The 24,794-nt window shown below is 47.4% G+C and overlaps 2 protein-coding genes across 2 annotated transcripts; both read right to left on the bottom strand.

Moving 5' to 3' along the window:
• On the bottom strand, positions 1 to 24,794 carry LOC123426095 (ultraviolet-B receptor UVR8). The gene is made up of 6 exons (XM_045109872.1): positions 23,970 to 24,794; positions 9,651 to 9,860; positions 9,447 to 9,557; positions 6,279 to 6,647; positions 6,081 to 6,188; positions 1 to 632 (listed from the first exon to the last, which is right to left on the bottom strand). Exons 1-6 carry the CDS (start codon positions 24,279 to 24,281, stop codon positions 288 to 290), a joined length of 1,455 nt encoding a protein of 484 aa, XP_044965807.1. The 5' UTR covers positions 24,282 to 24,794; the 3' UTR covers positions 1 to 287.
• On the bottom strand, positions 1,457 to 3,338 carry LOC123426096. The gene is made up of 2 exons (XM_045109873.1): positions 2,336 to 3,338; positions 1,457 to 2,210 (listed from the first exon to the last, which is right to left on the bottom strand). The coding sequence occupies exons 1-2, from the start codon at positions 2,582 to 2,584 to the stop codon at positions 1,887 to 1,889; spliced, it is 573 nt and encodes a 190-aa protein (XP_044965808.1). The 5' UTR covers positions 2,585 to 3,338; the 3' UTR covers positions 1,457 to 1,886.

Below are 24,794 nucleotides of genomic sequence, written 5' to 3'. Positions count from 1 at the left end.
TTAAACCACACAAACAATTTTATACACAATCATGCGAGGTTGAAGTATTTAATACATTTGCCAAATTACTTCACTATATGCTACTATAACTACTGCACTGTCCATTTCTGCGCATCTCTTGTTTACTCGTTCTCACGGAACACTGAAAATCAAAGTACAAACTACAGTCACGGAGATGAGAACATATGCTCATTATTATTCACTATAAGATGGTAATCTCAGCCTTGAATTTAACCACCAGGGGCTGCAATCGCCACTTTTGTATAATGGCAATCTTGGCATTGAACTTACCCGCTAGGCGCTGCAATGGCTATATCTTCAATACTACTTTTGTCGAACATTATCTCTGTAGGTTTCAAACACCCACGAATGAATTCCTGCCCAAGTTGTGCCCGCTCATTGTCTCCAAAACCAAACACGATACCTTTACTTGTCACTGCAACAGTGTGGTATAGTCCAGTGCTTATTTGAGAGACATAGTGACCACATAGGCTGTCGAGAACACGAGGCTGCATCACTTTGTCCGATGATCCACGGTCAGGAAACCCTAAACTCCCAAAGCCCATCCATCCAAATGCAACAACTGAGCCTTCATCAGTGAGAACAAAGGTCTTTCTCTTTCTTGCGCATACCTGTCCAAATTCACAAACACAAAAGCTTTTACACATGAAAGTGGTAGTAACTATGCTGGTAAAAGTAAAACGCAACTTCAGTATCATGCTTTGCATGAACTTTAAACCGAACATAGCACTGGACAGGCACGTACGTTCGGAACCGACTGGTAAATGCCCATGAAATCTGGACAGCGCTGAGATACTGTGATTCGTGCATAAAGTAAGACATAATTCAATACCTGGGCAGTAATATACGAATACGAAACAGAATACATCTGACAAACAATTACTCCCCAGCAGGGCTCTTGTTGCAACTAATGGTTTCCTGACAGCTAGGAGAAGGAGAAGATGCTGAAACTTGTCCATACAGTCAAACGTCCATTAAATGAATTGGTGCAGATCCTCCAATAGTTTTGATGTTTCACTAAATGGAAAATTTCTCAATATACCACCTCAATAATTAACTAAATATATGGATTATGTAGCAAATTTCAAACATCACACTCACTAGAAGACGAATTGGAAAAGATTTGTACTGCAAGATTCAAAACTCAAAAAGTATGTCGAATCCAGAAATGTTAATTTTTGGAACCATTTTCTACTTTCAACATAGAATTATAAAATGGTACACTGCTAAATATATTAGTGGTAATATGACAAACAAGAACTTCAAATAGATTCAACTTTATTTGTGATTATTGTGTAGTCTAAATTAGTACTAAATTACGAAATACGAACACTAATTGAGGTCTGCTACTAGTAGTTGTTGCCTTGGTTCATGTTACTATTAAATACAATGTTCAACCTTCTCTCATTAAATGCAGTATTGTGATTCTGTGAAAGAAACTAGGAGCATCCGAGCCCCAAAAAGGACATTGTATTTCTCTGCAGACTGGTCCGTGGACAGTGATACCGGAGCCGGCCATCCAACCCTGTCTCCTAGACGTCCACCTCTAGAGTTTTTTTTAAGTCCGCGAGCTTAAAATAATAGCATATCAAATCTTCGATGAGTGAAAATATTCAAATGCCACAGTACTTCTAATTTAAATATTACAATCCAACTAAGTTTTCAAATAAAATAGTTTAAACTTGAATTCAACTCGCCCATATGTTCTAGTTGTCCCCTTGAACCACCCAAAGATGCTCAATAAAATCTTCCTTGAGCTGCTCATGAGTTGCTCGATGCCAAATTTGTTGATGCATTTGAACAGACTCATCAAACATGGCCGGATTCTGGTCTGGAAGTTGGATAGGATCACCCATGTTCTGAAATTACAGACCTTCGACGGCATCTTCGCCCTCATCCTCCACAATCATATTGTGCAGGATCACGCAACATGTCATCACCTCCCCACAAGGTCTCCGAATCCCAGTGTTTAGCAAGTCCACGTAAACTGCAAGACCGGCATGGAGCACTCCAAATGCCCTCTCCACATCCTTTCTAGCTCCTTGTCTTTGGGCAAAGTGAGCTCTTTTCTGGCCAACTGGATAAGACATGGTTCTGATGAAGGTAGTCCATGGAGGATAGATACCGTCGACCAGATAGTCGCACGGAGGAGCTTGCCCTTCAGTCAACCTAGCAAATATTTGAGACCCCTGCAGCACATTGATGTCATTGTGAGACCCAGGCATGCCAAAGAAAGTGTGCCAAATCCAGAGGTCTTGTGATGCAACTGCTTCAAGAATGATGATGGGCTTCTTAACATGGCCCTGAAATTTACCTTGTAGAGCTTTGGGCAATTCTTCCATCTGTAGAGCTTTGCAGAGCTTTTGAGCAATTCTTCCATCTCCAGTGCATGTAATCGAAAGATCCAAGCAAACCTGGCCACCCTCTTGCTCCAACATTGCCAACATCCTTTTGGTGTTTGCGACAGTTGGTCGTGTTGAGGTCCAAACACCTCGACCACTTCTCTCAAGTGTTGAGGTCCAAACACCTCGACCACCGCAGTAGCAAACCACCGCAGTCCCATGAATCTGTGGTCGTGCCATATGCAAGTATTTGCAATGCAGCCATGCACCTCTGGTAACCAGAGATACAATCCTTCCTACAGTATCCTTTAAGATAAAGTCATCATTGTGGGACTGGACAACATTGTAGAGGGGATCACAGACATTTTCACATCTGGAAGCGCAATGAATATTGTCCGCAAATAGGGCATGAGGGGCAAAGTAGTCGTCCATCAGCGTCAAATGCTCCTGTGCCCTGTTCCGGTTCAGCACTCAATGATCCTTGATCAATCCCCTGAAATTAAGAACATGTTCTTCCGCATGCTCTGCGTCTGCAAGGACCGTCTGCATCATCGTCATTTCATCCGCTTAATCCTCTTCATCGAACGACTCAATGTGGTGCTCGTTCAAGTACTCCGTGTCTGAGTTCAAGTACTCCATGTCTGAATCCATAGCTTCAAAAGGACAAAAGTTTAACACGGGCATTTCATCAAACACTTCCCAGGTGTGGTGACCCCGTAGGGGCAGATGGTACCTATGTGATAGACAGACAAAGAGTTGTAGACCAACGGCATAGGCAAAGTGGCGTGGCGACCGGGTGGAGCGGAGGAGCACGCAAAGCTCCGGGAAGGGCTTGACCGATGGCCGGGGTGTGGAGTGGTAGGAAGTATTAGTATCAGTCTAGGAGTTCTCATTAATCTATTAGTATTAGTCTAGGAGTCCTTATTAGTCTATGTTTACTTTCCTTGCACCTCAAGTCTTGTGTAATATATATATGCCCCCCCCCCCCAAGTTGGGCGATGGCTCCGCTTCCACCCTCGCTCCGCTCCCACCCCTCCCTAGCCTAGGTTAGCCCACCCCTTCCACGCCGCCGTCGATTCCCGCCGGCAGCGCTCCTCCAAGCCCCACCCCACCTCCATGGCGTCTCCCAGTGCCTCCCCTTCCCGCTCCGGCGACCGCGTCTCCTACGGCGAGCGCCGCTGGGCCGAGTCTGATGGGGAGTCCTCCTCGGCGCGCTCGTACTGTGAGGTCGCGCGCACGCCGGCGGCCCCGCTGCGCCTTGCTGCCGCCGAGCCGGAGGCGGCCGGCCCCGCGGCGGCCACGGTGACGGCTGCGGGCAAGCTCCCCGCCAAGGACCGCCTGGGACCCCGCTCCGAGGTGCACCGCGTCGGACGCGAGGTCGCTATGGACGCGGACCGGTTCCAGCACCCCCGGCGCAAACACCACCGCATGCCTCGTCGTACGCCTGCGCCGAGCCCCCCACGCCCGCGCAGCCCCTCCCCGGAGGAGGTTGCCGGCCTGTGCTTCCGTTGCCTAGACCGCTGCCACAGGGTGCGGGACTGCACCAATGATGTCAGGTGCCGGCGGTGCCTCATCTCCGGCCACGTTTCCCGCGACTGCGAGACCCACCTGCGCGCCAGGCCTACGCCTCTGCCCGCCGCCGCGCCGCGTGCTGCACCCGCACGCCAAGCTGCAGCCCCACCCCCTCCGGCCCCAACTCTGGCAGCGCCGATGGCCGCTGGCCCTGTGACAGCGCGCATCATCATGGCTCGCTCCGTCGAGATGGAGGAGGCGGAGGTGGTGCTGTCCCGCGCCCTGGTGGCCACCATCGCTGGAACCAGGCCACGCGTGACCCCGGAGGATGTCGCCGGCGAGATGTACCGCTCGTTCCAGCTCGAGGAGGGGGACTTCACGGTCCACTCCCACCACCCCGAGGATTTCCTCATCATCTTCGGCTCCCAGCATTCCATGGACCGTCTCCGCGGCGAACACTTCGTGTGAGGACTGCACTTCACCCTCACGCTTCGTCCCTGGAGCAAGCTCGCTCATGCCGGCTGCGGCGCGTTCGAGTACCACGTTGAGCTCGAGCTCCGCGGTATTCCCGCCCATGCATGGCACCTCGCAACGGCGAAGCATATCCTCGGACCCAGCGTGTGGATCGAGCGCCTCCACCCACGCACGCGCTCTCGCGCAGACCTCGGCGTGTTCCGCCTCTCTGGCCGCGCCCACGACCCCAGCCTCATTCGCCGCTCCGGCGAGCTCGAGATCGTTGAGCTCATCCCTTCCGGCTCCACCTCCGTCGCGCCCACCGTCCGCACACTAATCTACCCCTTCACGGTCGCGCTCTCTCGCTCCGAGGTGGACAGAGCGGTAGCCCGTAGCGCGGGGGGTAGCGCAGATCCTAGCGACGGCAGCGGAGGGGCTGGAACCGGCAACGACCCGGCCACTGGCCCAGGGCCTGGCCGCACCCGCCACCGCGGCCGCAAGGTATCAGGGCATCAGGGCCGGCCGTGCAGATGGCATGGCAATCGACACCCTCGGCTGGCACACGGCAGGCCGTGCGCTTCGAGCCGACGGGGTGGCCGTCTCTAACTGGCCATCTACTCGCTCGGCAGCGCCGCCGTCCGTATGCTACGCGGGGAACAAGATGGACGGCTGGCCCGGTCAGCGTGGCGGGGCCCAGCACCCTCGTCGCTTTGCCAAAAGGGGAAAGCGGGTTTGGCAGCCAAAGGGGCCACCCCCTGTGGCCGCTCCTGCGAAAGCTGTCGTGCCAACAGCGGCCTGCCCGACAGGATCAGAGGCACCGCCAGCTGGCGAACACCCATTGGCCCAGAACCCAGCTGCGAAAGAGTCAAATGATTGAAACAAATGCATTTATTGTCAAACTAACTCTTTCATCCAAACACCACCAAAGGGTAGAGTTAGTTCAGGGTTAGTCCAAAGTTAGAAACTAACTCTAACCTCTAACCAAGTTAGAGTATCCAAACAGGGCCATAGCCCACCGCATGCTAAGTATTTTAGGGGAATGATGACGCTCTTGCAGGGTCGTATCGTGATTCCCCATGCTATAGGTGGGACAACTGATCAGACTGGCGCGACAATATAGAGCCACTTTTTGACTATGGCTCTGACGCCCTGACCAGGGCAACTGCCTTCATCAACTACTTATTGGCTATGGCTCTGATGCCCTGACTAGGGCTGCTGCCTCCATCAACTACCAGAGGCATGGCACTTGAACTTTATGAGTGTTTTAGCCCCTCCGCCAAAGAACTAAAAGACGGTCTCCACTGATCCCTGGTTTCGATGATCACACGCCGATAAATATATTATGAGCAAGGGCACATGGCGCAATTAGAAAGGAATAGTCAATATCAGAATAAGGGGGATATGTGAGGAATACAACTTGGCGTACTAAATGTTGAGGCTATCTCCAGACCATTGAATGGTCAAGACAACAGGGGGATTGGGTGGTGGAACCGAGAGCTAGCAGGTATTCCCCACATAGCTCCTCCTTTTTTAACACATGGGATGAGTTAAGTAGTTGCACCAGGCAACCTCAGTCCCATATCACTTTGGAGCTTCTTCTTCCAAAAAATGCATAACACTTCTTTGGCACTAGATAATTTGATCAAATTAAGTATAAAAAACATAGAAGTGAAGGGTCAAGTATCAAAAATATATCCTTATATGCTTTAGTTAAGTCAGAAGAAAAGTGTTGTGTAAACAAATTCAACGGACCTGTACAGCAACTTCACCCTTCAGGCCGACAATCAATTCTGGGCTAGTTTTATCATTTTCATCACCGTGACCTAATGCTCCACAGTAGCCTCTACCCCATGTATAGACCTGGAGAGAAAAATCCGACTTTTACTTCTGTCTGGAGAGTGGATAGAAGTCACAAAAGATAGTTGACAGTCCATTGAACAATATACTCACATATCCCAACGCATCAAGAGCTACAGCATGCTCATCTCCAGCGGATACACGGACAACAAGAATGTTCCTCCTCTTAAATGATTGGATTGCACGTGGAAGAAGTTCATTGTGCTGATCCCCATGTCCAAGACAGAAGTTAGTACAAGACCCAAAAGAATAAACTGTCCCATCATCAGTCACAGCAAATGTATAGCTTGCACCAGCTGCAACCTGCACCACTGGACTGAGACCTTTGAATAATTCAACAATCTTTGGAGCAGCCCTGTCTATAGTGTCACCATGACCAAGCTGGCCATGTGTGTTACTTCCACATGTATACACTAGCCCATTCCTTGTAAGTATCACCGTGAAACTTAGACCAGTAGCGACCTGCGAAAACAACAAGATAACATGAAACTAGGGCTGTGCATCACAAAGAAAAGAGGAACTGGCTGAACTTGGAACAAGAGCTAAGCAGTTTGATAAATCAATGGAACAATTTGAAATAGCACCTAAATTGATGCAAAGCACATGCACATGGAAATAATAATAATCATCAACAACAACAACAACGCCTTTAGTCTCAAACAAGTTGGGGTAGGCTAGAGGTGAAACCCATAAGATCTCACGACCAACTCATGTTTCTGGCACATCGATAGCAAGCTTCCACGCACCCCTGTCCATGGCTAGTTCTTTGGTGATACTCCAATCCTTTAAATCTCTCTTTACGGACTCATCCCATGTCCAGGTCGGTCTACACCGGCCTCTTTTGACACTATCAGCACGCTTTAGCTGTCCGCTATGCATGAAGCTTCTGGAGACCTGCGCTAAATATGCTCAAAGCATCTCAGACGATCTTGGACAAGCTTCTCTTCAATCGGTGCTATCCCAACTCTATCTCGTATATCAGCATTCCGGACTCAGTTCTTCCTTGTGTGGCCACACATCCATCTCAACATGCGCATCTCCGCTACAGCTAACTGCTACACATGTCGCCTTTTAGTCGACTAACACTCAGCGCCATAGAACAATGCGGGCCGAACCGCGACCTATAGAACTTGCCTTTTAGCGTTTGTGGCACTCTCTTGTCACGGAGAATTCCAGAAGCTTGGCGCCACTTCATCCATCCGACCTTAATTCGATGGTTAACATCTTCATCGATATCCCCGTCCTTCTGGAGCATTGACCCAAAATATCAAAAGGTGTCCTTCGGAGGCACCACCTGCCCATCAAGGCTAACATCCTCCTCCTCCTCGTGCCTAGTAGTAGTGAAACCGCACCTCATGTACTCGGTATTAGTTCTACTAAGTCTAAAACCTTTCGATTCCAAGGTTTGTCTCCATAGCTCTAACTTCCTGTTGACCCCCGTCTAACTATCGTCGACTAGCACCACATCGTCCGCAAAGAGCATAGGCATATCTCCTTGTATATCCCTTATGACCTCATCCATCACCAAGACAAAAAGATAAGGGTTCAAAGCTGAAAATAATAATCAGTACTAAAAATTACAAAAAACACACATTTGACAACCAACATGTAACTGAAATCATAGTTAGTACCAAGGGTGAAAGGTAGGGATCAGGTGGTTTAGCAAACCAAAAGGAACAGATACATGTGAAGATGATTTTCGAGATCCTGCAGACATCAGCATGGCTTGCTGGGTCATTTATTCGTATACCCATTCAGTTGCCATTTAAGTTTTAAAACGTTATATTTGCATCTTTGCGGCAGGTAAGCCCCCCCCCCCCCCCCACCACACACACAAACAAAAAAACTGAGGGATAAGACTCCATGTTTGCTGGGCTGGCCCACATAACATCACTCCCTCAACAGCTTATCCGCAAGCTGCTTGTCAATGGCTCACTGTTAAGGCACAAGAGCACTAGAAATCTGCTGGCATAGTCTACGAACAAGGAAGTGAATGGCAGACGCGCCAACTGGCCCAAGGGATTTGCGCGAAGTGACGGCCCAAACTGAGCATGGCATGTTGGCATGCCAAAATCACGCTCGAGCTGCATGTACCCGAATTGACCATCATTGCAGAGGTGGTAAGCTGCAGTCCAGACCTTGTCGGCATCGTCCTTGCACTGTCCACGAAAAAACTGGTCGCACCTATTGAGCCAACCAGGAGGATCAACCGAGCCATCATATGCTAGGATGTCAAGCATGTGGAAGGCGGGTACTCTAGAACCCGAACCTGAGTGAACGTGATTGTTAGGCAGGCGCGGACGGGAGGTGATGGGCTGGTTGGACACATGGATGGATTGTGGAGGGGGGCACTGCCATAACAGTGTATGACATCGGTTGGCAGGTGGAGATGGGAAGGCAGTGGCACTCTGCGGCTGCGGCTGCTGGTGCTGGTGGTAAAGCTGTTCATGTTAGGGCTGCTGCTGGTAGGTGGGAGGCAAAATTTGGAGGGATTTAGAGTGGGATTTGAGCTGTAAGGTGGGGGTGCAAAGTGGCCCAGATTGATGTTAGGGGGCAGCCGCGACGAGTAACGAGATGGCTGGAGGTAGTAAAAGGGGGATGGCGGCTGGTGGTGGTTGGCAGGAGTCGGCACATGGTTGTGTTGCGACAGCAGGTAGGCAGTAGGGGATGGGGGTGCGCAATCTGCCCGGCAGGTAGAGGTCTGCCGGCGAGGCTGTGGTCACTCCCCTTGCTGGAGAAGGGAGGGGGGCAAAGGTGCTGACGTGCTGTTGGTGAGCGGAAGCACCAGGGGCGCGTCGTGGCTGGGGAGGAAAGCCTAGGACGCGGAGACGGCGGCGTGGGTGGCTGCTGCAGCCGCGGAATCTGGTAGCGGGGCCAGGGCCAGGGCCAGCGACCGTTGCTCGAGTGTTGTCACGTACTGCACCGGCGTGGCGAGGAGCGGCTGGTCCTCCCCACATTGGCATGTGAAGGTCTCCAATTGCTTCCTGATGATCTTCATCTGCTCCACAGCCTCGAACTAGATTTCTTTGCCCGCCATTGTAGATGGATCTGATACCAAGTTGAAAGGACCTACTAGACATAACCCTAATTACTCAAAAGTAGATAAAAGTAAGACAATATTCATCTCTCCTTCATTGAAGGGTAATATAGTAGATGAGAATTGAAAGGACTCTGTCCTAACTAAGTTGCTTAATCAACTAGGACTCTAATTAAGTGATAAGACTTCACATTTGACGGGCTGACCAACATAACAAGATTTACCTGCTTGCAGGAAATTCCTTCAAGGGCTAGTATTTGGGTTGGCCGAAATATAGTTCGCCCCACATCACCATGACCGCAGCAAGCTGATGAATTATCTCCACAGGTGAACACCTGCTTAGAGAATTAACTTTAAACAGTAAGTCAAAAGTAACAAAATTATATCGGTAAGAAATACGTAGCATACATGAAGGAGAACTCCGTTACCTCCCCAGACTCTGTAACGAAAGCTGCATGATTGTGAAAGGCAGATATATTAACAACACGAGCAAGCGATGGGAAGGAAACCCGACTGAATGCCACACACTGTGTAGTATCAGGACCATGTCCTAGCACACCGCACAAGCTGGACCCACAAGAATAGACCGAAGAGTCATGGACTAAGAGCGTGTGATATCTCCCTGTTGCTACTTGCATCTGGAAACAATACAACATGTTCGCATAGATAAGAAGCCAATTTGGACATGATTTTCTAATATCAAAAAACTACCACCATTTCAGTGCCATACTAAATAAGTCATTTCAATAAAGAATTAAGAAAAGAAGTTGTAAACAAAAAAGAAATAACTTCCTAGCTAATTCAGCTTACTTACTGGCAAATTTACCAAAAAGTACCAATCACAACAATTTCAATATACTATTAACTCTGTAAGGAAGAAGGCTGCATTTTTTTTACGTGAAAGTAGCAAACCCAGAAGAACACTTCTAGCCCCCTCCAGAACAACCTAATACGCGAGGAAAATCCAATCTAGTACTTGCTTTCTATCAACAACAGGAAGGCTAAAACTGCAAATTCGATCATCTACTACCCTATAAAAGCACGATGTCCGGAGATCCGAAACCATCACCGTACCCATCCACTGCTCAAACTATCGGTCCAGATACCCTCCATATTTAGAGCTAAACACATTTAGCACTAACCACGTGTTTAGCGCTAAACTATCCTACTTCATGGCCACACCTACTAGTGTTTAGCACTAAACACGCATTCTAACAAAAATCGATTTGCTCCTACAATGTCGTCACTGCGCCACGGCCTCACTCCCTGGTCCGTCTGCCATGCTGTCTCTTTGACCCTCACTACCCCACGTTGGGAGCACTGATGGGAGCAAACTGGGGGAGTAGGCAAGCCCCATTAGAACGTAGGAGCCGCCGCTACTCCTCCGCGTCACCCCACCCTCCATCTGGTTGTCAGCACGCTTCGTTGTCTGTCTTGCCGGTCGACACACCTTCGTCATTGCCCCATGCGCGACGCCTCGCTGCATCCCCATGGCCCACCCGTGCGTTACCTCGCCCCGCCCGACCATTTTGTCTCTCATCAACGGTCGATGCATGATGCCGACCAGCTGCGCCGCGCTGGCTTGCCAAGGCATCTCCCGGCCATGGTTACAACATTAACTAATGTTCCCCTTTAATTTCTCTTAGAATGTTTTTTTGTTGCGATTGGGACTTGCAAAGTAAGAATAGTTTGAATTGGCATGCCAATTGGAGATGATTTGAGGAGAATTTACGTGTTTGGTAGAAGGGTAGGAGAGGTTATCCACGGAAATTAAGAAAAGGTGTTTCTATTGGGACATGCTCCTTCATCTCCTCTCCTCTTTCGATGGCATCCAAAATCTCTAGATAAATTTAGCTTATTTGCAAATCTGTGACTTTTGATGATGCTTCTTGATGTCTAAAGCTGGATGATTGTCATTGGATGCAAGGACCTTCATGTATGTCCACTAGCATGCATCGAGATACCGTTGCACCTACCACATTAAAATCTAGGATGATTTGATGCCGTTTACCAAATACATGTTCCAGTAGAGTATTTCTTTTTCAACTGCAATTATTTTGTTTTAGGACTATTTGAAGTGGTGGCATACAAACCGATGTTGAATGAACTTTAATTATGCATTTTTAATAAAATGCCAATACCACCCGTGATTAAATTCTTGATGTATGAACATACAAGGAAACTATATTTGCTGTAGTTTTGGATTCAAGGTAGCATTATTGCGAACCCAAACTATTCAGATCCTAATTTATTAATTTCTTTACATTTGATAATATCTTGATTTGTTAATCTGACATGCATTTATCCCTTTTCTTTATCTAATTATGCAGGGAAAGGAGAAATCTCAACTGAATTCATGCTATGCTAACAGTCTAGCAGACCTCTTGGGGTGGATTTGGTTTAACCAGTGGGTGATGATCCCTAAAAATGTTCTGAGAACATTGAGGTCTTCGAAATGCACGATGAAAAATTGGAAGTTGGTGTGCAGACTTTGGTCTACTAGTTCCCTTTGTTCTTCATCAGTCGTAGGGCAAACCACACTATTAAGGGGGGTGTAAGTAAAAGCAAGATTGAAGTCTTCGTGTGTGTGCCTCCCAGTTAATGAGCTAAATAGGCCTTTCTTGTATCAAGGGGGGGGGGGGGGGGGGGGGGGGGGAGGGGGGGCGAATGTTAACGTACAAGATCCTAACGTAAGTTAGTTAGGCTTAGGTCATGTATATCTTGTTTAAACAACTAGTATCCAGCCGGACGGTTGTTGTACTTATCCTGTAGATTGTAATCTTGGCAATCAAGTCATTGCCCGTATAAATACATGACCAGCCCCTCGGGGTACTGCACGGCAAACTATTCTTTCTAACTTGGTATACAGAGCACCAAGATCCCATCTACTTCCACCATGACCGGCAACTCCACCCTCGCCACCGTCGCTGCCACCGCCGGCACCATCACCACTGCTTCCAGCTCATCTGCCGCACCTACAATCACCTCGATCGGAAACCTCATCACCCTGCGTCTCACAAGGGACAACTTTCTCTTGTGGAAGACCCAGGCTGTCCCTGCTCTCGCCGCGAACGACTTGTTCGGATATGTCTCCGGCTCCGAGACGACACCGCCACACACCATCACGGAGGGTACCGGTGATACGGCCAAGGAGGTGGCCAACCCGGCGTTTCTCCGCTGGTACCAGCAGGACCAGCTGGTGATGATCGCTCTCCTCGGCTCCATGACCGAGGATATCCTTGGGCAGATGACCCAGCTCCGCACGTCTGAACAGGTCTGGACTACTCTCCATGACATGTTTGCCTCACAGAATCGTGCTCGCGTCATGCAGCTGCGCTATCAGCTCTCCAATCTGAAGAAAAAGGACCTCACCGCCTCGGAGTACTACCGCAAGATGCGGGGCTTCGCCGATGCCATGCCATCCATCGGCAGGCCTCTCTTCGATGAAGAGGTGCTTGGCTACATACTCGCTGGACTAGGTCCCGAGTTCGAGCCGCTGGTTGCGTCCGTCACGGCACGTGACGACCCCATCAGCCTCAGCAGCTTCTATGCGCTTCTCCTCAGCACCGAGCTCCGCCTCGAGCAACAGTCCTCCGTTGGCGCGATCCACCCTTCGGCCAACGTCGCCATCCGCAACTCTGATGGTCGCGGCACTGGCCGTGGCAACCAGGGTGGACAAGGCAGCAACCAGGGTGGACAAGGCGGCGGCAACAGCGGCAATCGCGGCCGGGGCGGGCGCGGCCATGGCAACGGTCGCAGCAACCTGAAGTGCCAAGTCTGCAGCAAGTTTGGCCATGATGCGCTCCACTGCCGTAACCGCTTCAACCATGCTTTTCAGCCTGAAGATCAGCGCGAACGCTCCGCCAACATCGCCAACACAGGATCCTACACCGTCGTCACCGATTGGTACGAGGACACTGGGGCGACCGATCACCTGACGAGCGACCTTGATCGACTCGCCATCCATGAGCGCTACGGCGGCAAGGATAAGGTGCACGTCGCGAACGGGGCAGGTTTGTCTATCTCACATGTTGGTCATTCATCTATACCTGGCTCTTCCAAACCACTCTATCTCCGCAATATCCTGCATGTTCCTGATGTTGACAAAAATCTGCTCTCAGTTTATCGATTAGTCTCTGACAATGATGCCTTTGCTGAATTTCATCCTCGTGTTTTTTATCTTAAGGACCCTTTGCTGAATTTCATCCTCGTGTTTTTTATCTTAAGGACCGAGCAACGAGGACGGTTCTTCTTCGCGGTAGATGCCGTAATGGTCTCTACCCGGTGCCAAGCTGTTAGTCTGCATTCGTTTCATCAAATAATCGTCGAGCTTTTGTCGGTGTCAAGCTCTCTCCGGACCTTTGGCATCACAGATTAGGTCATCCAGCAAAGAATGTCGTTGAGTTAGTTCTTAGATCAAATAAATTCGCTTGTGCACCATCTCTTGAGTCTAGTGTGTGTGATTCTTGCCAACGAACAAAGATACATCAGTTACCTTTTTATAATTCCAATCATGTTACACATACACCTCTTGAACTTATTCATTCGGATGTTTGGGGTCTGGCCATCACATCTGTTGGTGGTTTTAAGTACTATGTGAGTTTTCTGGATGATTTCAGTCGTTTTACTTGGATTTACCTTTTAAAACGCAAGTCTGATGTAGAGCAAGCTTTCTACACTTTCCAGAAACATGTTGAACGCATGCTTGATACTAAGATCAAAACTGTTCAATCCGACTGGGGCGGTGAGGATCATCGTCTCAACGGGTACTTTGCTCAAGAAGGCATCACACACCGTGTCTCTTGTCCCCATACCTCACAACAAAATGGCATCGCCGAGCGAAAACATCGTCATATAGTTGAAACAGGCATTGCTCTTCTTGCTCATTCGTCACTTCCCCTTCGTTTTTGGGATGAGGCTTTTCTCACTGCATGCTACCTCATTAATCGTATGCCCACACGTGTTCTCAGAAATTCCACCTCTTTCCTGTCTGTGGAATGAGAAACCAGACTATACTTTCCTTCGTGCTTTCGGATGTGCTTGTTGGCCGAATCTCCGGCCATACAACAATAGGAAACTCGAGTTTCGCTCGCGACAGTGTGTCTTTCTTGGATATAGTCACATGCATAAAGGATATAAGTGTCTGGATCGAACTAGTGGTCGTATCTATATCTCCCGTGACGTTGTTTTTGATGAGTGTCTTTCCTTTTGCCACTTCTCCACCACCATCACAACCAGCCAAGCCACTCTTTTCCACCGCTCCTTCCATTTTTCCTATTACTGAGCCAGCTGTAGTGGATGATCGCATGCGACGATATGATTCCTTGCTTACTGACCCGTCTTGCAGCTCTCCTTCATCCGCAGGTACTGCTTCGTCGTCGCCCTCCGTATCGACGCCGTCTCCCTGCATGCGCTCTGCAGATGAGCCTGCGCCACCTACGGCCACCACTGGACCTGGGGTCCAGTCGCCTGAAGCGGTCTCCCCTGCGGAGTCTGCTTCTCCTGCTTCAGCAACTCCCTCCGCGTCTGCGGATCATGACCCGACCTCTCCCATGTCGGTCTCATCTTCTAACGCCGCTCCGCCACCGCCAGCATCACATCCGATGACAACACGACTCAGTGACAATATTGTCAAGAAGCTGGTTCCATCCGATGGCACCGTGCGCTATGACCCTCGCCGACGAGCCTTTCATGCGGCCCCCCGGTCCTATCGCCTGGCTCTCAATGATGCAAAGTGGAGATCTGCCATGGAAGATGAGTTTTCTGCTCTTCAACAAAACAATACTTGGACCCTAGTGCCTCGTCCTGCCGGCAAGAATATCATCAGTTGTAAGTGGGTTTTCAAGGTAAAGCACAAGTCTGATGGCTCCCTGGACAAATTCAAAGCTCGCCTTGTCGCTCGGGGATTTACTCAGCAGCATGGTATTGACTACACGGATACTTTCTCTCCTGTCGTCAAACCAGCCACGGTACGTCTTGTGCTTTCTTTGGGTGTGTCTCGTGGTTGGCACCTGCGGCAAGTGGACATCAGCAATGCGTTCTTGCATGGTATTCTGACCGAAGAAGCCTATATGCAGCAGCCCCCTGGTTTCCATGACACTGTCCATCCTGACTATGTGTTGCACAAAGCTCTATATGGGTTAAAACAGTCACCTAGGGCCTGGTATGCCCGCCTGAGTGATCGTCTTCAGCAGTTGGGCTTCACCTTCTCAGCAGCTGATACTTCCTTGTTCATTTATGTTCATGGTGGTGTTACCATTTACATGCTTGTGTACGTTGACGACATTGTCATTGTTAGCTCTTCTGCATCAGCACTGGATCACCTCCTCTGTCAACTCTCTGCCACTTTTCCAGTGAAGGATCTTGGGTCTTTACATTATTTTTTGGGTATCGAGGTGCTTCGCAATTCAGGGGGAATGATTCTGTCACAACAGAAATATGCACTTGACCTCCTACAACGCACCAACATGGCCAATTGCAAAGCAGTATCGACACCCATGTGTACCCATGAGAGGCTCACAAGAGAGTCTGGAGATTGCTTGAATGAGGAAGAGTCCTTTCAGTACAGGAGCACCGTTGGGGCACTTCAATATTTAACCTTGACACGACCTGATTTATCATTTGCCGTCAACAAGGTCTGCCAGTACCTATCACGACCTACTGATGTGCATTGGGAAGCTGTGAAGAGAATACTGCGTTTTGTAAAAGGCACCGTGTCTACAGGATTGACACTTCGACGATCTCCATCAACCTTAATAAGCATCTACACTGATGCGGATTGGGCCGGTTGCATTGATGATCGTAGGTCTACGGGTGGCTTCGCAGTTTTCTTCGGGCCTAACCTCATCTCATGGAGTGCACGGAAGCAGCCAACGGTGTCACGATCGTCAACTGAAGCAGAGTATAAAGCCCTGGCAAATGGAACAGCAGAAGCAACATGGTTGCAGTCCTTGTTGAGGGAACTCAGAGTATCTCAGCCTCGAGCCCCTGTTCTTTGGTGTGACAATCTTGGCGCAACTTACCTCACGGCCAATCCAGTGTTTCATGCTCGCACTAAACACATCGAGGTAGATTTCCATTTCGTAAGAGAGAAGGTGGCCATGAAAGCATTGGAAGTGCGGTTCATCTCCTCAGCTGACCAGGTTGCTGATGCATTCACAAAGCCCTTGACAAAGTTGATGCTTGCACGCCTTCGTTCCAATCTCCACCTTCATACAGGTTGACATTGAGGGGGAATGTTAACGTACAAGATCCTAACGTATGTTAGTTAGGCTTAGGTCATGCATATCTTGTTTATCTTGTTTAAACAACTAGTATCCAGCCGGACGGTTGTTGTACTTATCCTGTAGATTGTAATCTTGGCAATCAAGTCATTGCCCGTATAAATACATGACCAGCCCCTCGGGGTATTGCACGGCAAACTATTCTTTCTAACTGCGAGTAGCAGTTAGCTGCAGTTAATCAGCCGATATTTGTAACAATGCCTCAAACCGAGACCCTATGCATACTCAAGTACCAAGGATCCATTCATGGGGTAAGGCTGGAAGAACCAGAAGAGAAGTTGCCAGCTTCCGACAATCAGACTCTCAGGCTAGAACCCCAAAACATCATAACACCAAACCGCTAAGCCCGACGAAGAGGCTATTTGACCTTCTATGCAGCACTTCGTCCGTGATCTGCTGGACTGTCACAGCCGTATACACGCCAGCCGTAAGTCTGTCTGTTCGTCCAGAAGCCAGGCAAGCTTCAGGAGCCAGTCTGTCCGGCCCGACTGCCTGCATGCAGATCTGGCCCGTGCAGCCATGTATCTCTCTCACCTACCTACCGCTTTGCCCCTAAGCTCATCTATCTCTCCTTTTAGAGGTCAAGACCCCTTACAAGGGAAAAATCCTTTCGGATTATCAAGGCCTCTTACAAGAGAAGAATCCTTATGGATTACAAGGCCTATGTGTATCTCATGATTGACTTATTATTGAGGGGTATCTCGGTATGGATCTTGTCCTTGAGTGTTCCTCTTTCAATGTTTCCTTATGATTCCCTTGTGTTCTTGTGTTTTCTCCTAAATGCACCTCCAATTCATGAAAAATGGGCCACCTACAAAGTCTTGCCCCATATCACTAAGGGTGTGTTTGGTTTCAGGATGAGGTGGAATCGGACGGGTTGGGCAGCCGTTCTCGTGTTTAGTTGGGTTAGGAACTGGAATTGGGTCATCCGCATGCAGGGAATATTCCCTCCAGATGCTTCACCAAGTGATTCCGCCGATTTGGAGGAATCGACTAGTTATTCGTCCATGAAAGCAAAGAAAAAAGAAATAACCAAGCAATTCTCACCGCGCTCACCCCCGCACCTGAACAAAAGTTTTCGTGATTATTATTTTTTTGGTTATGTTTTCGTGGTTATTTTTTTCGTTTTCGTGATTATTATTTTCATGGTTATTTTTTATTTTCGTGATTATTTTTGTAAATATTTGGTATGTACTCATGATCATATATTTTTATTTGCATGTGTTGAAAATAGAAAGAAAATGTTGCTGAAAATTTAAATTATAGGCTTGTCAAATGCAAAGACTCTATTTGTTCAGAGATGTAATCTCACCACTTATATCGAAGAGGTGAGTGGCATCAGATTCTTCTCATTTCATCTCTCCAACTAAACACCAGGATGGAACCAACCCATGACATTTTTTATCATCAACTGAACACAAGGATGGAACCAACCCATGACTTTGGAATGGAACCATGACATTCCATGACTTTCGGTCCTCAAACCAAACACACCCTAAGTCGTGTGTAGTTAGAGCTATGGCTCAGCCTCTCCAGCCCAGACGTAGGAACTAACAATTCGAACTGGAGTTAACACATCGCATTGTCTTCGTCAAGCAAGAGGTTATATTTCTTCGCAAACTTTTTTTTCGGGAAAACGCAATGGACCTTTGCGTTTCATTACATTGAAAAGAGAGAGTTGTGAAATTACAGTCCTCCTAGGAGGTGGTTACACATATCGGATGGCCACTAGTGCACATCCCATGAAGCTGGCAGCACAACCCTAAGCCCTTCGGCACCAGCAGTGGCCCAAAGCCTAGCCTCATCTTTGATCCTGCCCACGAGAGTGTGGACGGACAGACTATCCTGGCCTCGTCTTCGCACCGCTTTACTTACTGTAATTTATCTGTGTTTCGAATAACCTCCCCTTCCTCCTTTCTCTGCGATCGTTGCGAGACTTTACGGAGTACTTTCATTTTCCGCTGCTTAGCTTTGTATTCACCATCATTGTTCTGAAGATAGTGCAATTGTATGTATGTTAGATTAGTTTGCTTGCATTGTTGCATAGTTATTCTATTATCTAGTGTGCGCATGTCTTAACTCGGTCGTTAGCCTTCCATTCTTCCAAGTTATCTTCGGTGAACTTTTGATATTCTTCTTAACAGATCTGTATTTTCATAAAAATCTCCCAACTTTGGTCCTACAAAAGGTCTGGGCTGTTCAGAATTACTTAGCTTAAAATTGCAACCCTTTTGTTATATGTGATCAAAGGTTGTCCGATTGGAGTTCCATATGCGCTCTATGGATGTTTTGCCGGAACTCAGGTTGTAGTTTTATTTACACCTTGAAAATGTCTTAAAGAAGTTTGCTCCAACGATCAATTGCAATGTCGATGCTATTCAAGTGATAAACTCAATTAACTATAGAATCACTATATTCACCGTAGGGGGAAATAGTTTATAGGAAAACGAAGATGGATGTGCACTATTGACATCATTGCTGTTTTTTTTTTAGAAAAGAATTACCGTCTTACTATTGTTGTTTCATTTCATCTTCTTCTCTCGTAAGTGGTTATTGTTCAATGGATATTTTGGAATTGTAATATGAGCTTTATTATAAGCATACCTAATTTTGATGTAACAATATTTGACCTATAATTTATTTGATGTGTAAAATTGTGACATCTTTTAGAGGCTTTCCCTAGAGAGTTGTGATTCTTTCCAAATTAATGGCGCACCATACACTAATAATGCTCTTGTATCATGCTGAAAGTTAAGTTTTCAAATACTGTCAACTACATATTTTCAGGTGACGTGCTTTTTGTCCATGTGTGCATGTGAAAATAATGATTATTGCCGCGGAGGTTGAGCAGATGATAGTAATGTGAAACAGATGGCATTTGGTACATCAACTATGATTTTGTGCTATTATGAACATGTTGAGTGTAAGCTATGTGAATTAATATGAATATTGGTACATATATATGTGAAACAACTGTTCCAAAGTAGATAAAGTCGTCATGTTATTTTAGAAGCTGGAATGAACTCTACATTTGAAGAAGTCACATATATCTAGATGGTCATGTGTTTTCTCGTATCTTGGAAGTTATGTTAGTAATTTTCGTTTCATAGGGCCTGTTTGGTTTGTGACTAATGCTGCCACATGTTGCCACATTATTTTTGCCACACCTTACTTGAGGTGCTCGAATTCTTAGCCAGACTTTGGCTTGCCTTAGGGAATCTTGGCACTTTTTGTGTGTATGACACGTGGGGCTTACTGCTAAAAAAAAAAAACTTGCCTTAGAAGTGGCGAAAACCAAACACCCACCTAACTTCGTAGAACTTGTCTAACTCAAGGTGTGGCAAAGTGTGGCAAGGAACCAAGCAGAGCCCCATAATTTATATTGAAAAAATCATTTCTGAAACTTTAATATTATTCCATGACCCATTGGAAGATTTTCCTGCCATGGAATACCCATGCTAGACAGTTCTAAGCTATAGCTATCTAAGGCCTGATTGTATAAGAAAGGGTTTTAAATATCTTGTTTTTTATGGTTAATTAACCCTGTATTGGTGAACATTGCATGCAGGTAATTACTATATTAGTTTATATGGCTACCAGACAATCTTTCCAATATATTCTTTACCATATTCGAGTTCTTGTGACACTCTAATTATTCCTTTTGTAACGCTTTTCTCAATTATTGCTTCAGCAAATATGGTTCCAGCATATTTTATGGGAAATGATTCTAATCACCAGACCCATCAGAACGTTTCCGTCCGTCGGCTCCGTGGTCGTCGGATTGGATTTTAATGATGGCTCGGGAGCAACGTATTACCTAGACTTGTTTTCGCAACCGAGCCGTTGTTGCAATCCCTCCACCGCAACAAGTGATGTGTTGCGGGATCTGGATCTGGATCCTCTCGTGCTCTCCCGAGCTCCCCGTCAATTTGATGCCTTCAAGCGCTGCTCCGACGCTGCCACCATTGCTCGCCGTCGGCAACACGTGGGCGAGGCCACAGACAGCACGCGGACAAGGTCACCACTCCCCGTCTCCAAGTGCCCGCTCGCAACCAGTGACGCGCACGTCGAAGATCTTCTCCGACCGTCGTCGGCCAGCTAGGCCGCTCCGGCCTCATGCTCCTCCCTCTTCTCTCCTTCATCCAGACGAGGCGCTGGAAACCACGTCGCCGCCAAGCACCCCTCTGCACCGCCGCTCACGCCGACGAGCACGCGCTCCGTCGTCGCGGTCGGCAGCCGCCTCACCACCACACACCCTCTCTCCTCCTCCCTCTTCTAGAACGATGGCGCTCGCTCCTGCTGCTACCGGGTGATGAAGAAGACGACCTCTGCTCGACACCAACGACGGCAAGGCGTCGTCCACTTCTGCCTGCAACATCACTGTTGTTGCAAAAAATAAATGTGCAACAAGACCTCTGCTGCAAAAAAATCCGCAACAAAATCTCTGTTGCAAAAAAAATAGCAACAAGACCTTTGTTGCAAAAAAAATATTCCACAACACAACCTCTGTTGCAAAAAAATCCGCAACAGAACCGTTGTTGCACAAAAATTCCGCAACACAACCTCTGTTACAAATGTTTCTGCAACAAGATCTCTGTTGCAAAGTAGAAAAAATACATTCACCCCAGTAAATCTGTGTTAGATCCAATGGCTAACGCGACGGCGGATCAAGATCCGCCGGCCGGCCGACGCGTAGCCGCCCCCATATTTTATTAGCTTCTTGTTGCTTTCATCTTTTCGGTAAAACCAGAATTGATTTATTTTCACTCAAGATTGATGTCTAATAAGCCATGAAGTTGCTCGATCGGTAATTGCTGTAATGCTTGCATTTCCATGAATATCGTGCCCCTCTATTATAAAGTGATTCACATGTACATTTCTAGAAGAAAAACTTACTATGAAAAACTTATTAATTAGAAAGCAGTGAATGATATCAACCAAACGGCGCAATGTAAGAATACATTGCCCTTTATATGGTAAAGCACAATTGTACAGGAGCTACTTTTCTTAGATTATTGTTCTTATAAACGGTAGATTTAGTCATGTTCTCTGACTGGCCATGTCATTGTTCAGGCTTTTGATACCAGTGGCACTTATGACCCTACCCGATCAATTCCTATGTCATTGTAAGATTTAGTGCTTCTGGTAGATTTCAACTAGCTTGGAGAAGGCAAACCTATGCTTAAGCCTTAGCATTCAGCAGTACAAAACGCATCTTATTATTTTCTTCTTTGCTAAAGAACAAGCACTTGCGGTTAATATATCTGCGTTACAAGGATAGTCAAGACTTTCTGTAGTACAAAAGATAATTTTTATATTGACTGCAAAAGAAAAAATAAACTAACAATATTTGAGCTTCTGCACCTTGGGAGTACTTACCTCTATGGCCACGTATGATATTAACTACCTTCCCTGCTCAATTTGAGATTTGGTTTCTCATACAGGGAGTTGTTAATAAGCTGTAACTGATGAGATGAAATGAGCTTATTTGTTTTGTATTCCCTCTGTCCCAAAATAAGTGTCTCAAGCTTAGTACAACTTTGTACCAGAGCCAGTACAAAGTTGAGACACTTATTTTGGGACCGAGGTAGTACTTAATACAATTATTCTTGGATGGAAGTAAAAGACTTATGTGTCATAAAGCGGTATTTCTGTTATCCTGTTGTAATATGTGCATGTATAATCAAGGATAATTGCTTAAATGATGAGCACAGCCCTGGGATCAGGGATTGTGGAGGATGAGTGCTTTCCTCCTTGAGCATATATACTCAAGGACAATGCTTTATGTTGTATAACTGCAGTTATGCTTGAATTAGCATCAGTTCATGTTATATAACTGTTATTTTTGGTTGACCGAAGGTCGCCCGCCCTGTCATGTTATAATAGTTCAGAGCCCCACGCCACATAGCCCGGTTGTGCTCCTACCTTCACATAGGGTGATCTTGGGGACAATGCTTCTGCTCGCCTCATTGGCTAATGGAATACACATGTCCACTTTGGTTAATGAAATACAAATGCACATAACATTGGAAAGGTGTATCTGAAGAAATGAAGGTACAACGGTTTGAATGTCTTCTCGCAAAAAAAAATGAATGTCACATTGACTACTGCCGCATGAAATTCAAGAAAAAACCCGAACAGTTTTGTCCACAAGAACATGTGCACACTCAGTCATGTGACAAACATTCCAGATACTTGTGGGATACGGTCAGGTCAAAGGAAAAAGCCAAACTTTCTTTCCATGAGTATCTTGAGATGTTCGCCACAAGAGCATTCACAACGTGGATACACCTTTCAAGTATAGCTGGCCAAACAGGCTGGGCTAAACAGGCCGGCCCGCAAGCCCGCTGGCACGGCACGCCATGGACCGGGCACGACACAACTTAAACGGGCCCGTGCCAGGCACGCAGCTCCGTGCCTGGGCCTGAAGGCTGGGCACGCGGGCCGGCACGGCACGGCCCGTTTACATTTTTTATTTTTTATTTACATATATAACATATAAAATAACCCAATAGGCTAAAATTAGCCCAAAAACTACCTAAAACAGACATAAAAACATGCTTAGCGTGCCGACGGGCCGGCATGTTTAGCTCCCGTGCCGTGCCTGAGCCAGGAGGCTGAGCACATGGGCCGGCACGGCACGGCTTATATTCGTGCCTGGGCGGGCCGTGCCGTGCCGGCCCGTTACAGCCGGGCCGGGCCGGACGGGCCCATTTGGCCAGGTATGCTTATTAGTAATGTAAAATACTTTAAAACATACTCCCTCCGTTCCTAAATATAAGTCTTTCTAGAGATTTCACTAGTGAACTACATACGGATATATATAGACATATTTTAGAATGTAGATTCACTCATATTGCTCCGTATGTAGACCATTAGTGAAATCTCTTAAAAGACTTATATTTAGGAACGGAGGGAGTAGAACAAACTGGCAACAGAATTTACCAAGAGACCATCATAATAAATCATTTCGAGATGGTCACGTATTCTGATTTCATGTCTTGTCCATGGTAGCATTGTATGCCATAGGAGTGCATACGACGGAAAGGTTACTAAGTTTCTCATCATGAATTAGTTTTTACTGTTAACTTTGTCTTAAGATGAACATGATGTGTCCCACTTAAGCCAAATGTGGGTGTGTGGTTTTCCTACTTTGGTTACTCAGAATACCTGGAGCCATGCATGACCGAATATATCTCTAATTTATCCCAATTCTCATGTGTGCAAATGTAAACCCAGTGAACCCAATCATTACCACAAACATCTCTACCCACCAAATAGGTTGCATTTTTCATACTCCCTCCGTCTCAAAATTCTTGTCTTTGATTTGTTAGATATGAATGTATGTACTTAGTCATGTGTTAGTATTTAGATACATCCATTTCTAGACAAACGTAAGACAAGAATTTTGGGACGGAGAGAGTATATTGTATCAGTGGTAAATGAGAAACAAAGGGTTCTCACGTTGCCGGACGAGGTATGTACGGTGTCGAAGGATTGCTCCACTGACTGCAGGAACCTGAGCACCTTCTTCCAGCTACCGCCACATCTTGCGAGGAGCTCCCCGCGAGCCGCAAGCCCAATGACGGAGCAGGCCATGCGCGCTGCGCATAAACGCGAGGCGGCTTGCTCAGCGAGAGGGCGGAGCGCGCGGCAGGTAGCCTCAAGCCTGGCGAGGTCACCAGCGGCGAGCCTGCCGGAGCTCAGTACCTCCCCGATGAGGTGGCCTGGTAACTCTTCCATCGAGAAAGCGCGAGGCGACTTCTCCCCAGCCATGGATCCGCCGCCACAGCTACGAGGAATCGCTGTCGTGGGGGTGAAAAATCGGCGGTTTTGGTGTGAAATCGATCGGAATCATCCAAAGATCCGGACGAGCGTATCGAAATGGTAAGAAACCAGCACGAAAACTAAGAGAGGCTATCCGCGTAGTAGCGAGCGATTTGCTGCGGGCCAGTGAAGCGGAGAAATCAAATCAGATCCAACAGATTCCAGGTCCCCCACTTGAAGCTCGAACCAGCAACAGCGGATCGAATCCAAATCCAATCGGGTAAAGAAGGGACGAATTGAATTTAATTGAGTCGGCAGAAGCAGAAACTGGATAAGAATCGGTTGGTCGGAGGTGGGAATTGAGGCGGGGAAGGAGCTCCTTTCCGAGAAATTTGGCGAGTGCACATTTGTACGCACGCAGAAAGGATACGCACGAACACGAACCGACAGGAAACAGAGGAAAGCAAAGAGGGAAAGAGAGAGGGGGAGAGAAGAGACAGCGTGTTTGGTTCGTGGGAATTA

Source organism: Hordeum vulgare, chromosome 2H (assembly GCF_904849725.1).
Source record: "Hordeum vulgare subsp. vulgare chromosome 2H, MorexV3_pseudomolecules_assembly, whole genome shotgun sequence".
Taxonomy (NCBI): domain Eukaryota; kingdom Viridiplantae; phylum Streptophyta; class Magnoliopsida; order Poales; family Poaceae; genus Hordeum; species Hordeum vulgare.
Note: the sequence above shows the minus strand (reverse complement) of the source record. Positions and strands in the feature narration are given on the sequence as shown.

Coding starts and splice junctions, on each gene's coding strand:
- LOC123426096 (XM_045109873.1), bottom strand. CDS start 2,584: ATGGGACTGCGGTGGTTTGCTACTGCGGTGGTCGAGGTGTTTGGACCT. Junction 2,211..2,335: donor ATTGCCCAAAGCTCTACAAG/GTAAATTTCAGG, acceptor AATGTGCTGCAG/GGGTCTCAAATATTTGCTAG.
- LOC123426095 (XM_045109872.1), bottom strand. CDS start 24,281: ATGGCTGGGGAGAAGTCGCCTCGCGCTTTCTCGATGGAAGAGTTACCA. Junction 9,558..9,650: donor TCGTTACAGAGTCTGGGGAG/GTAACGGAGTTC, acceptor TTCTCTAAGCAG/GTGTTCACCTGTGGAGATAA. Junction 633..6,080: donor AGGGTGAAGTTGCTGTACAG/GTCCGTTGAATT, acceptor GAATTTGGACAG/GTATGCGCAAGAAAGAGAAA.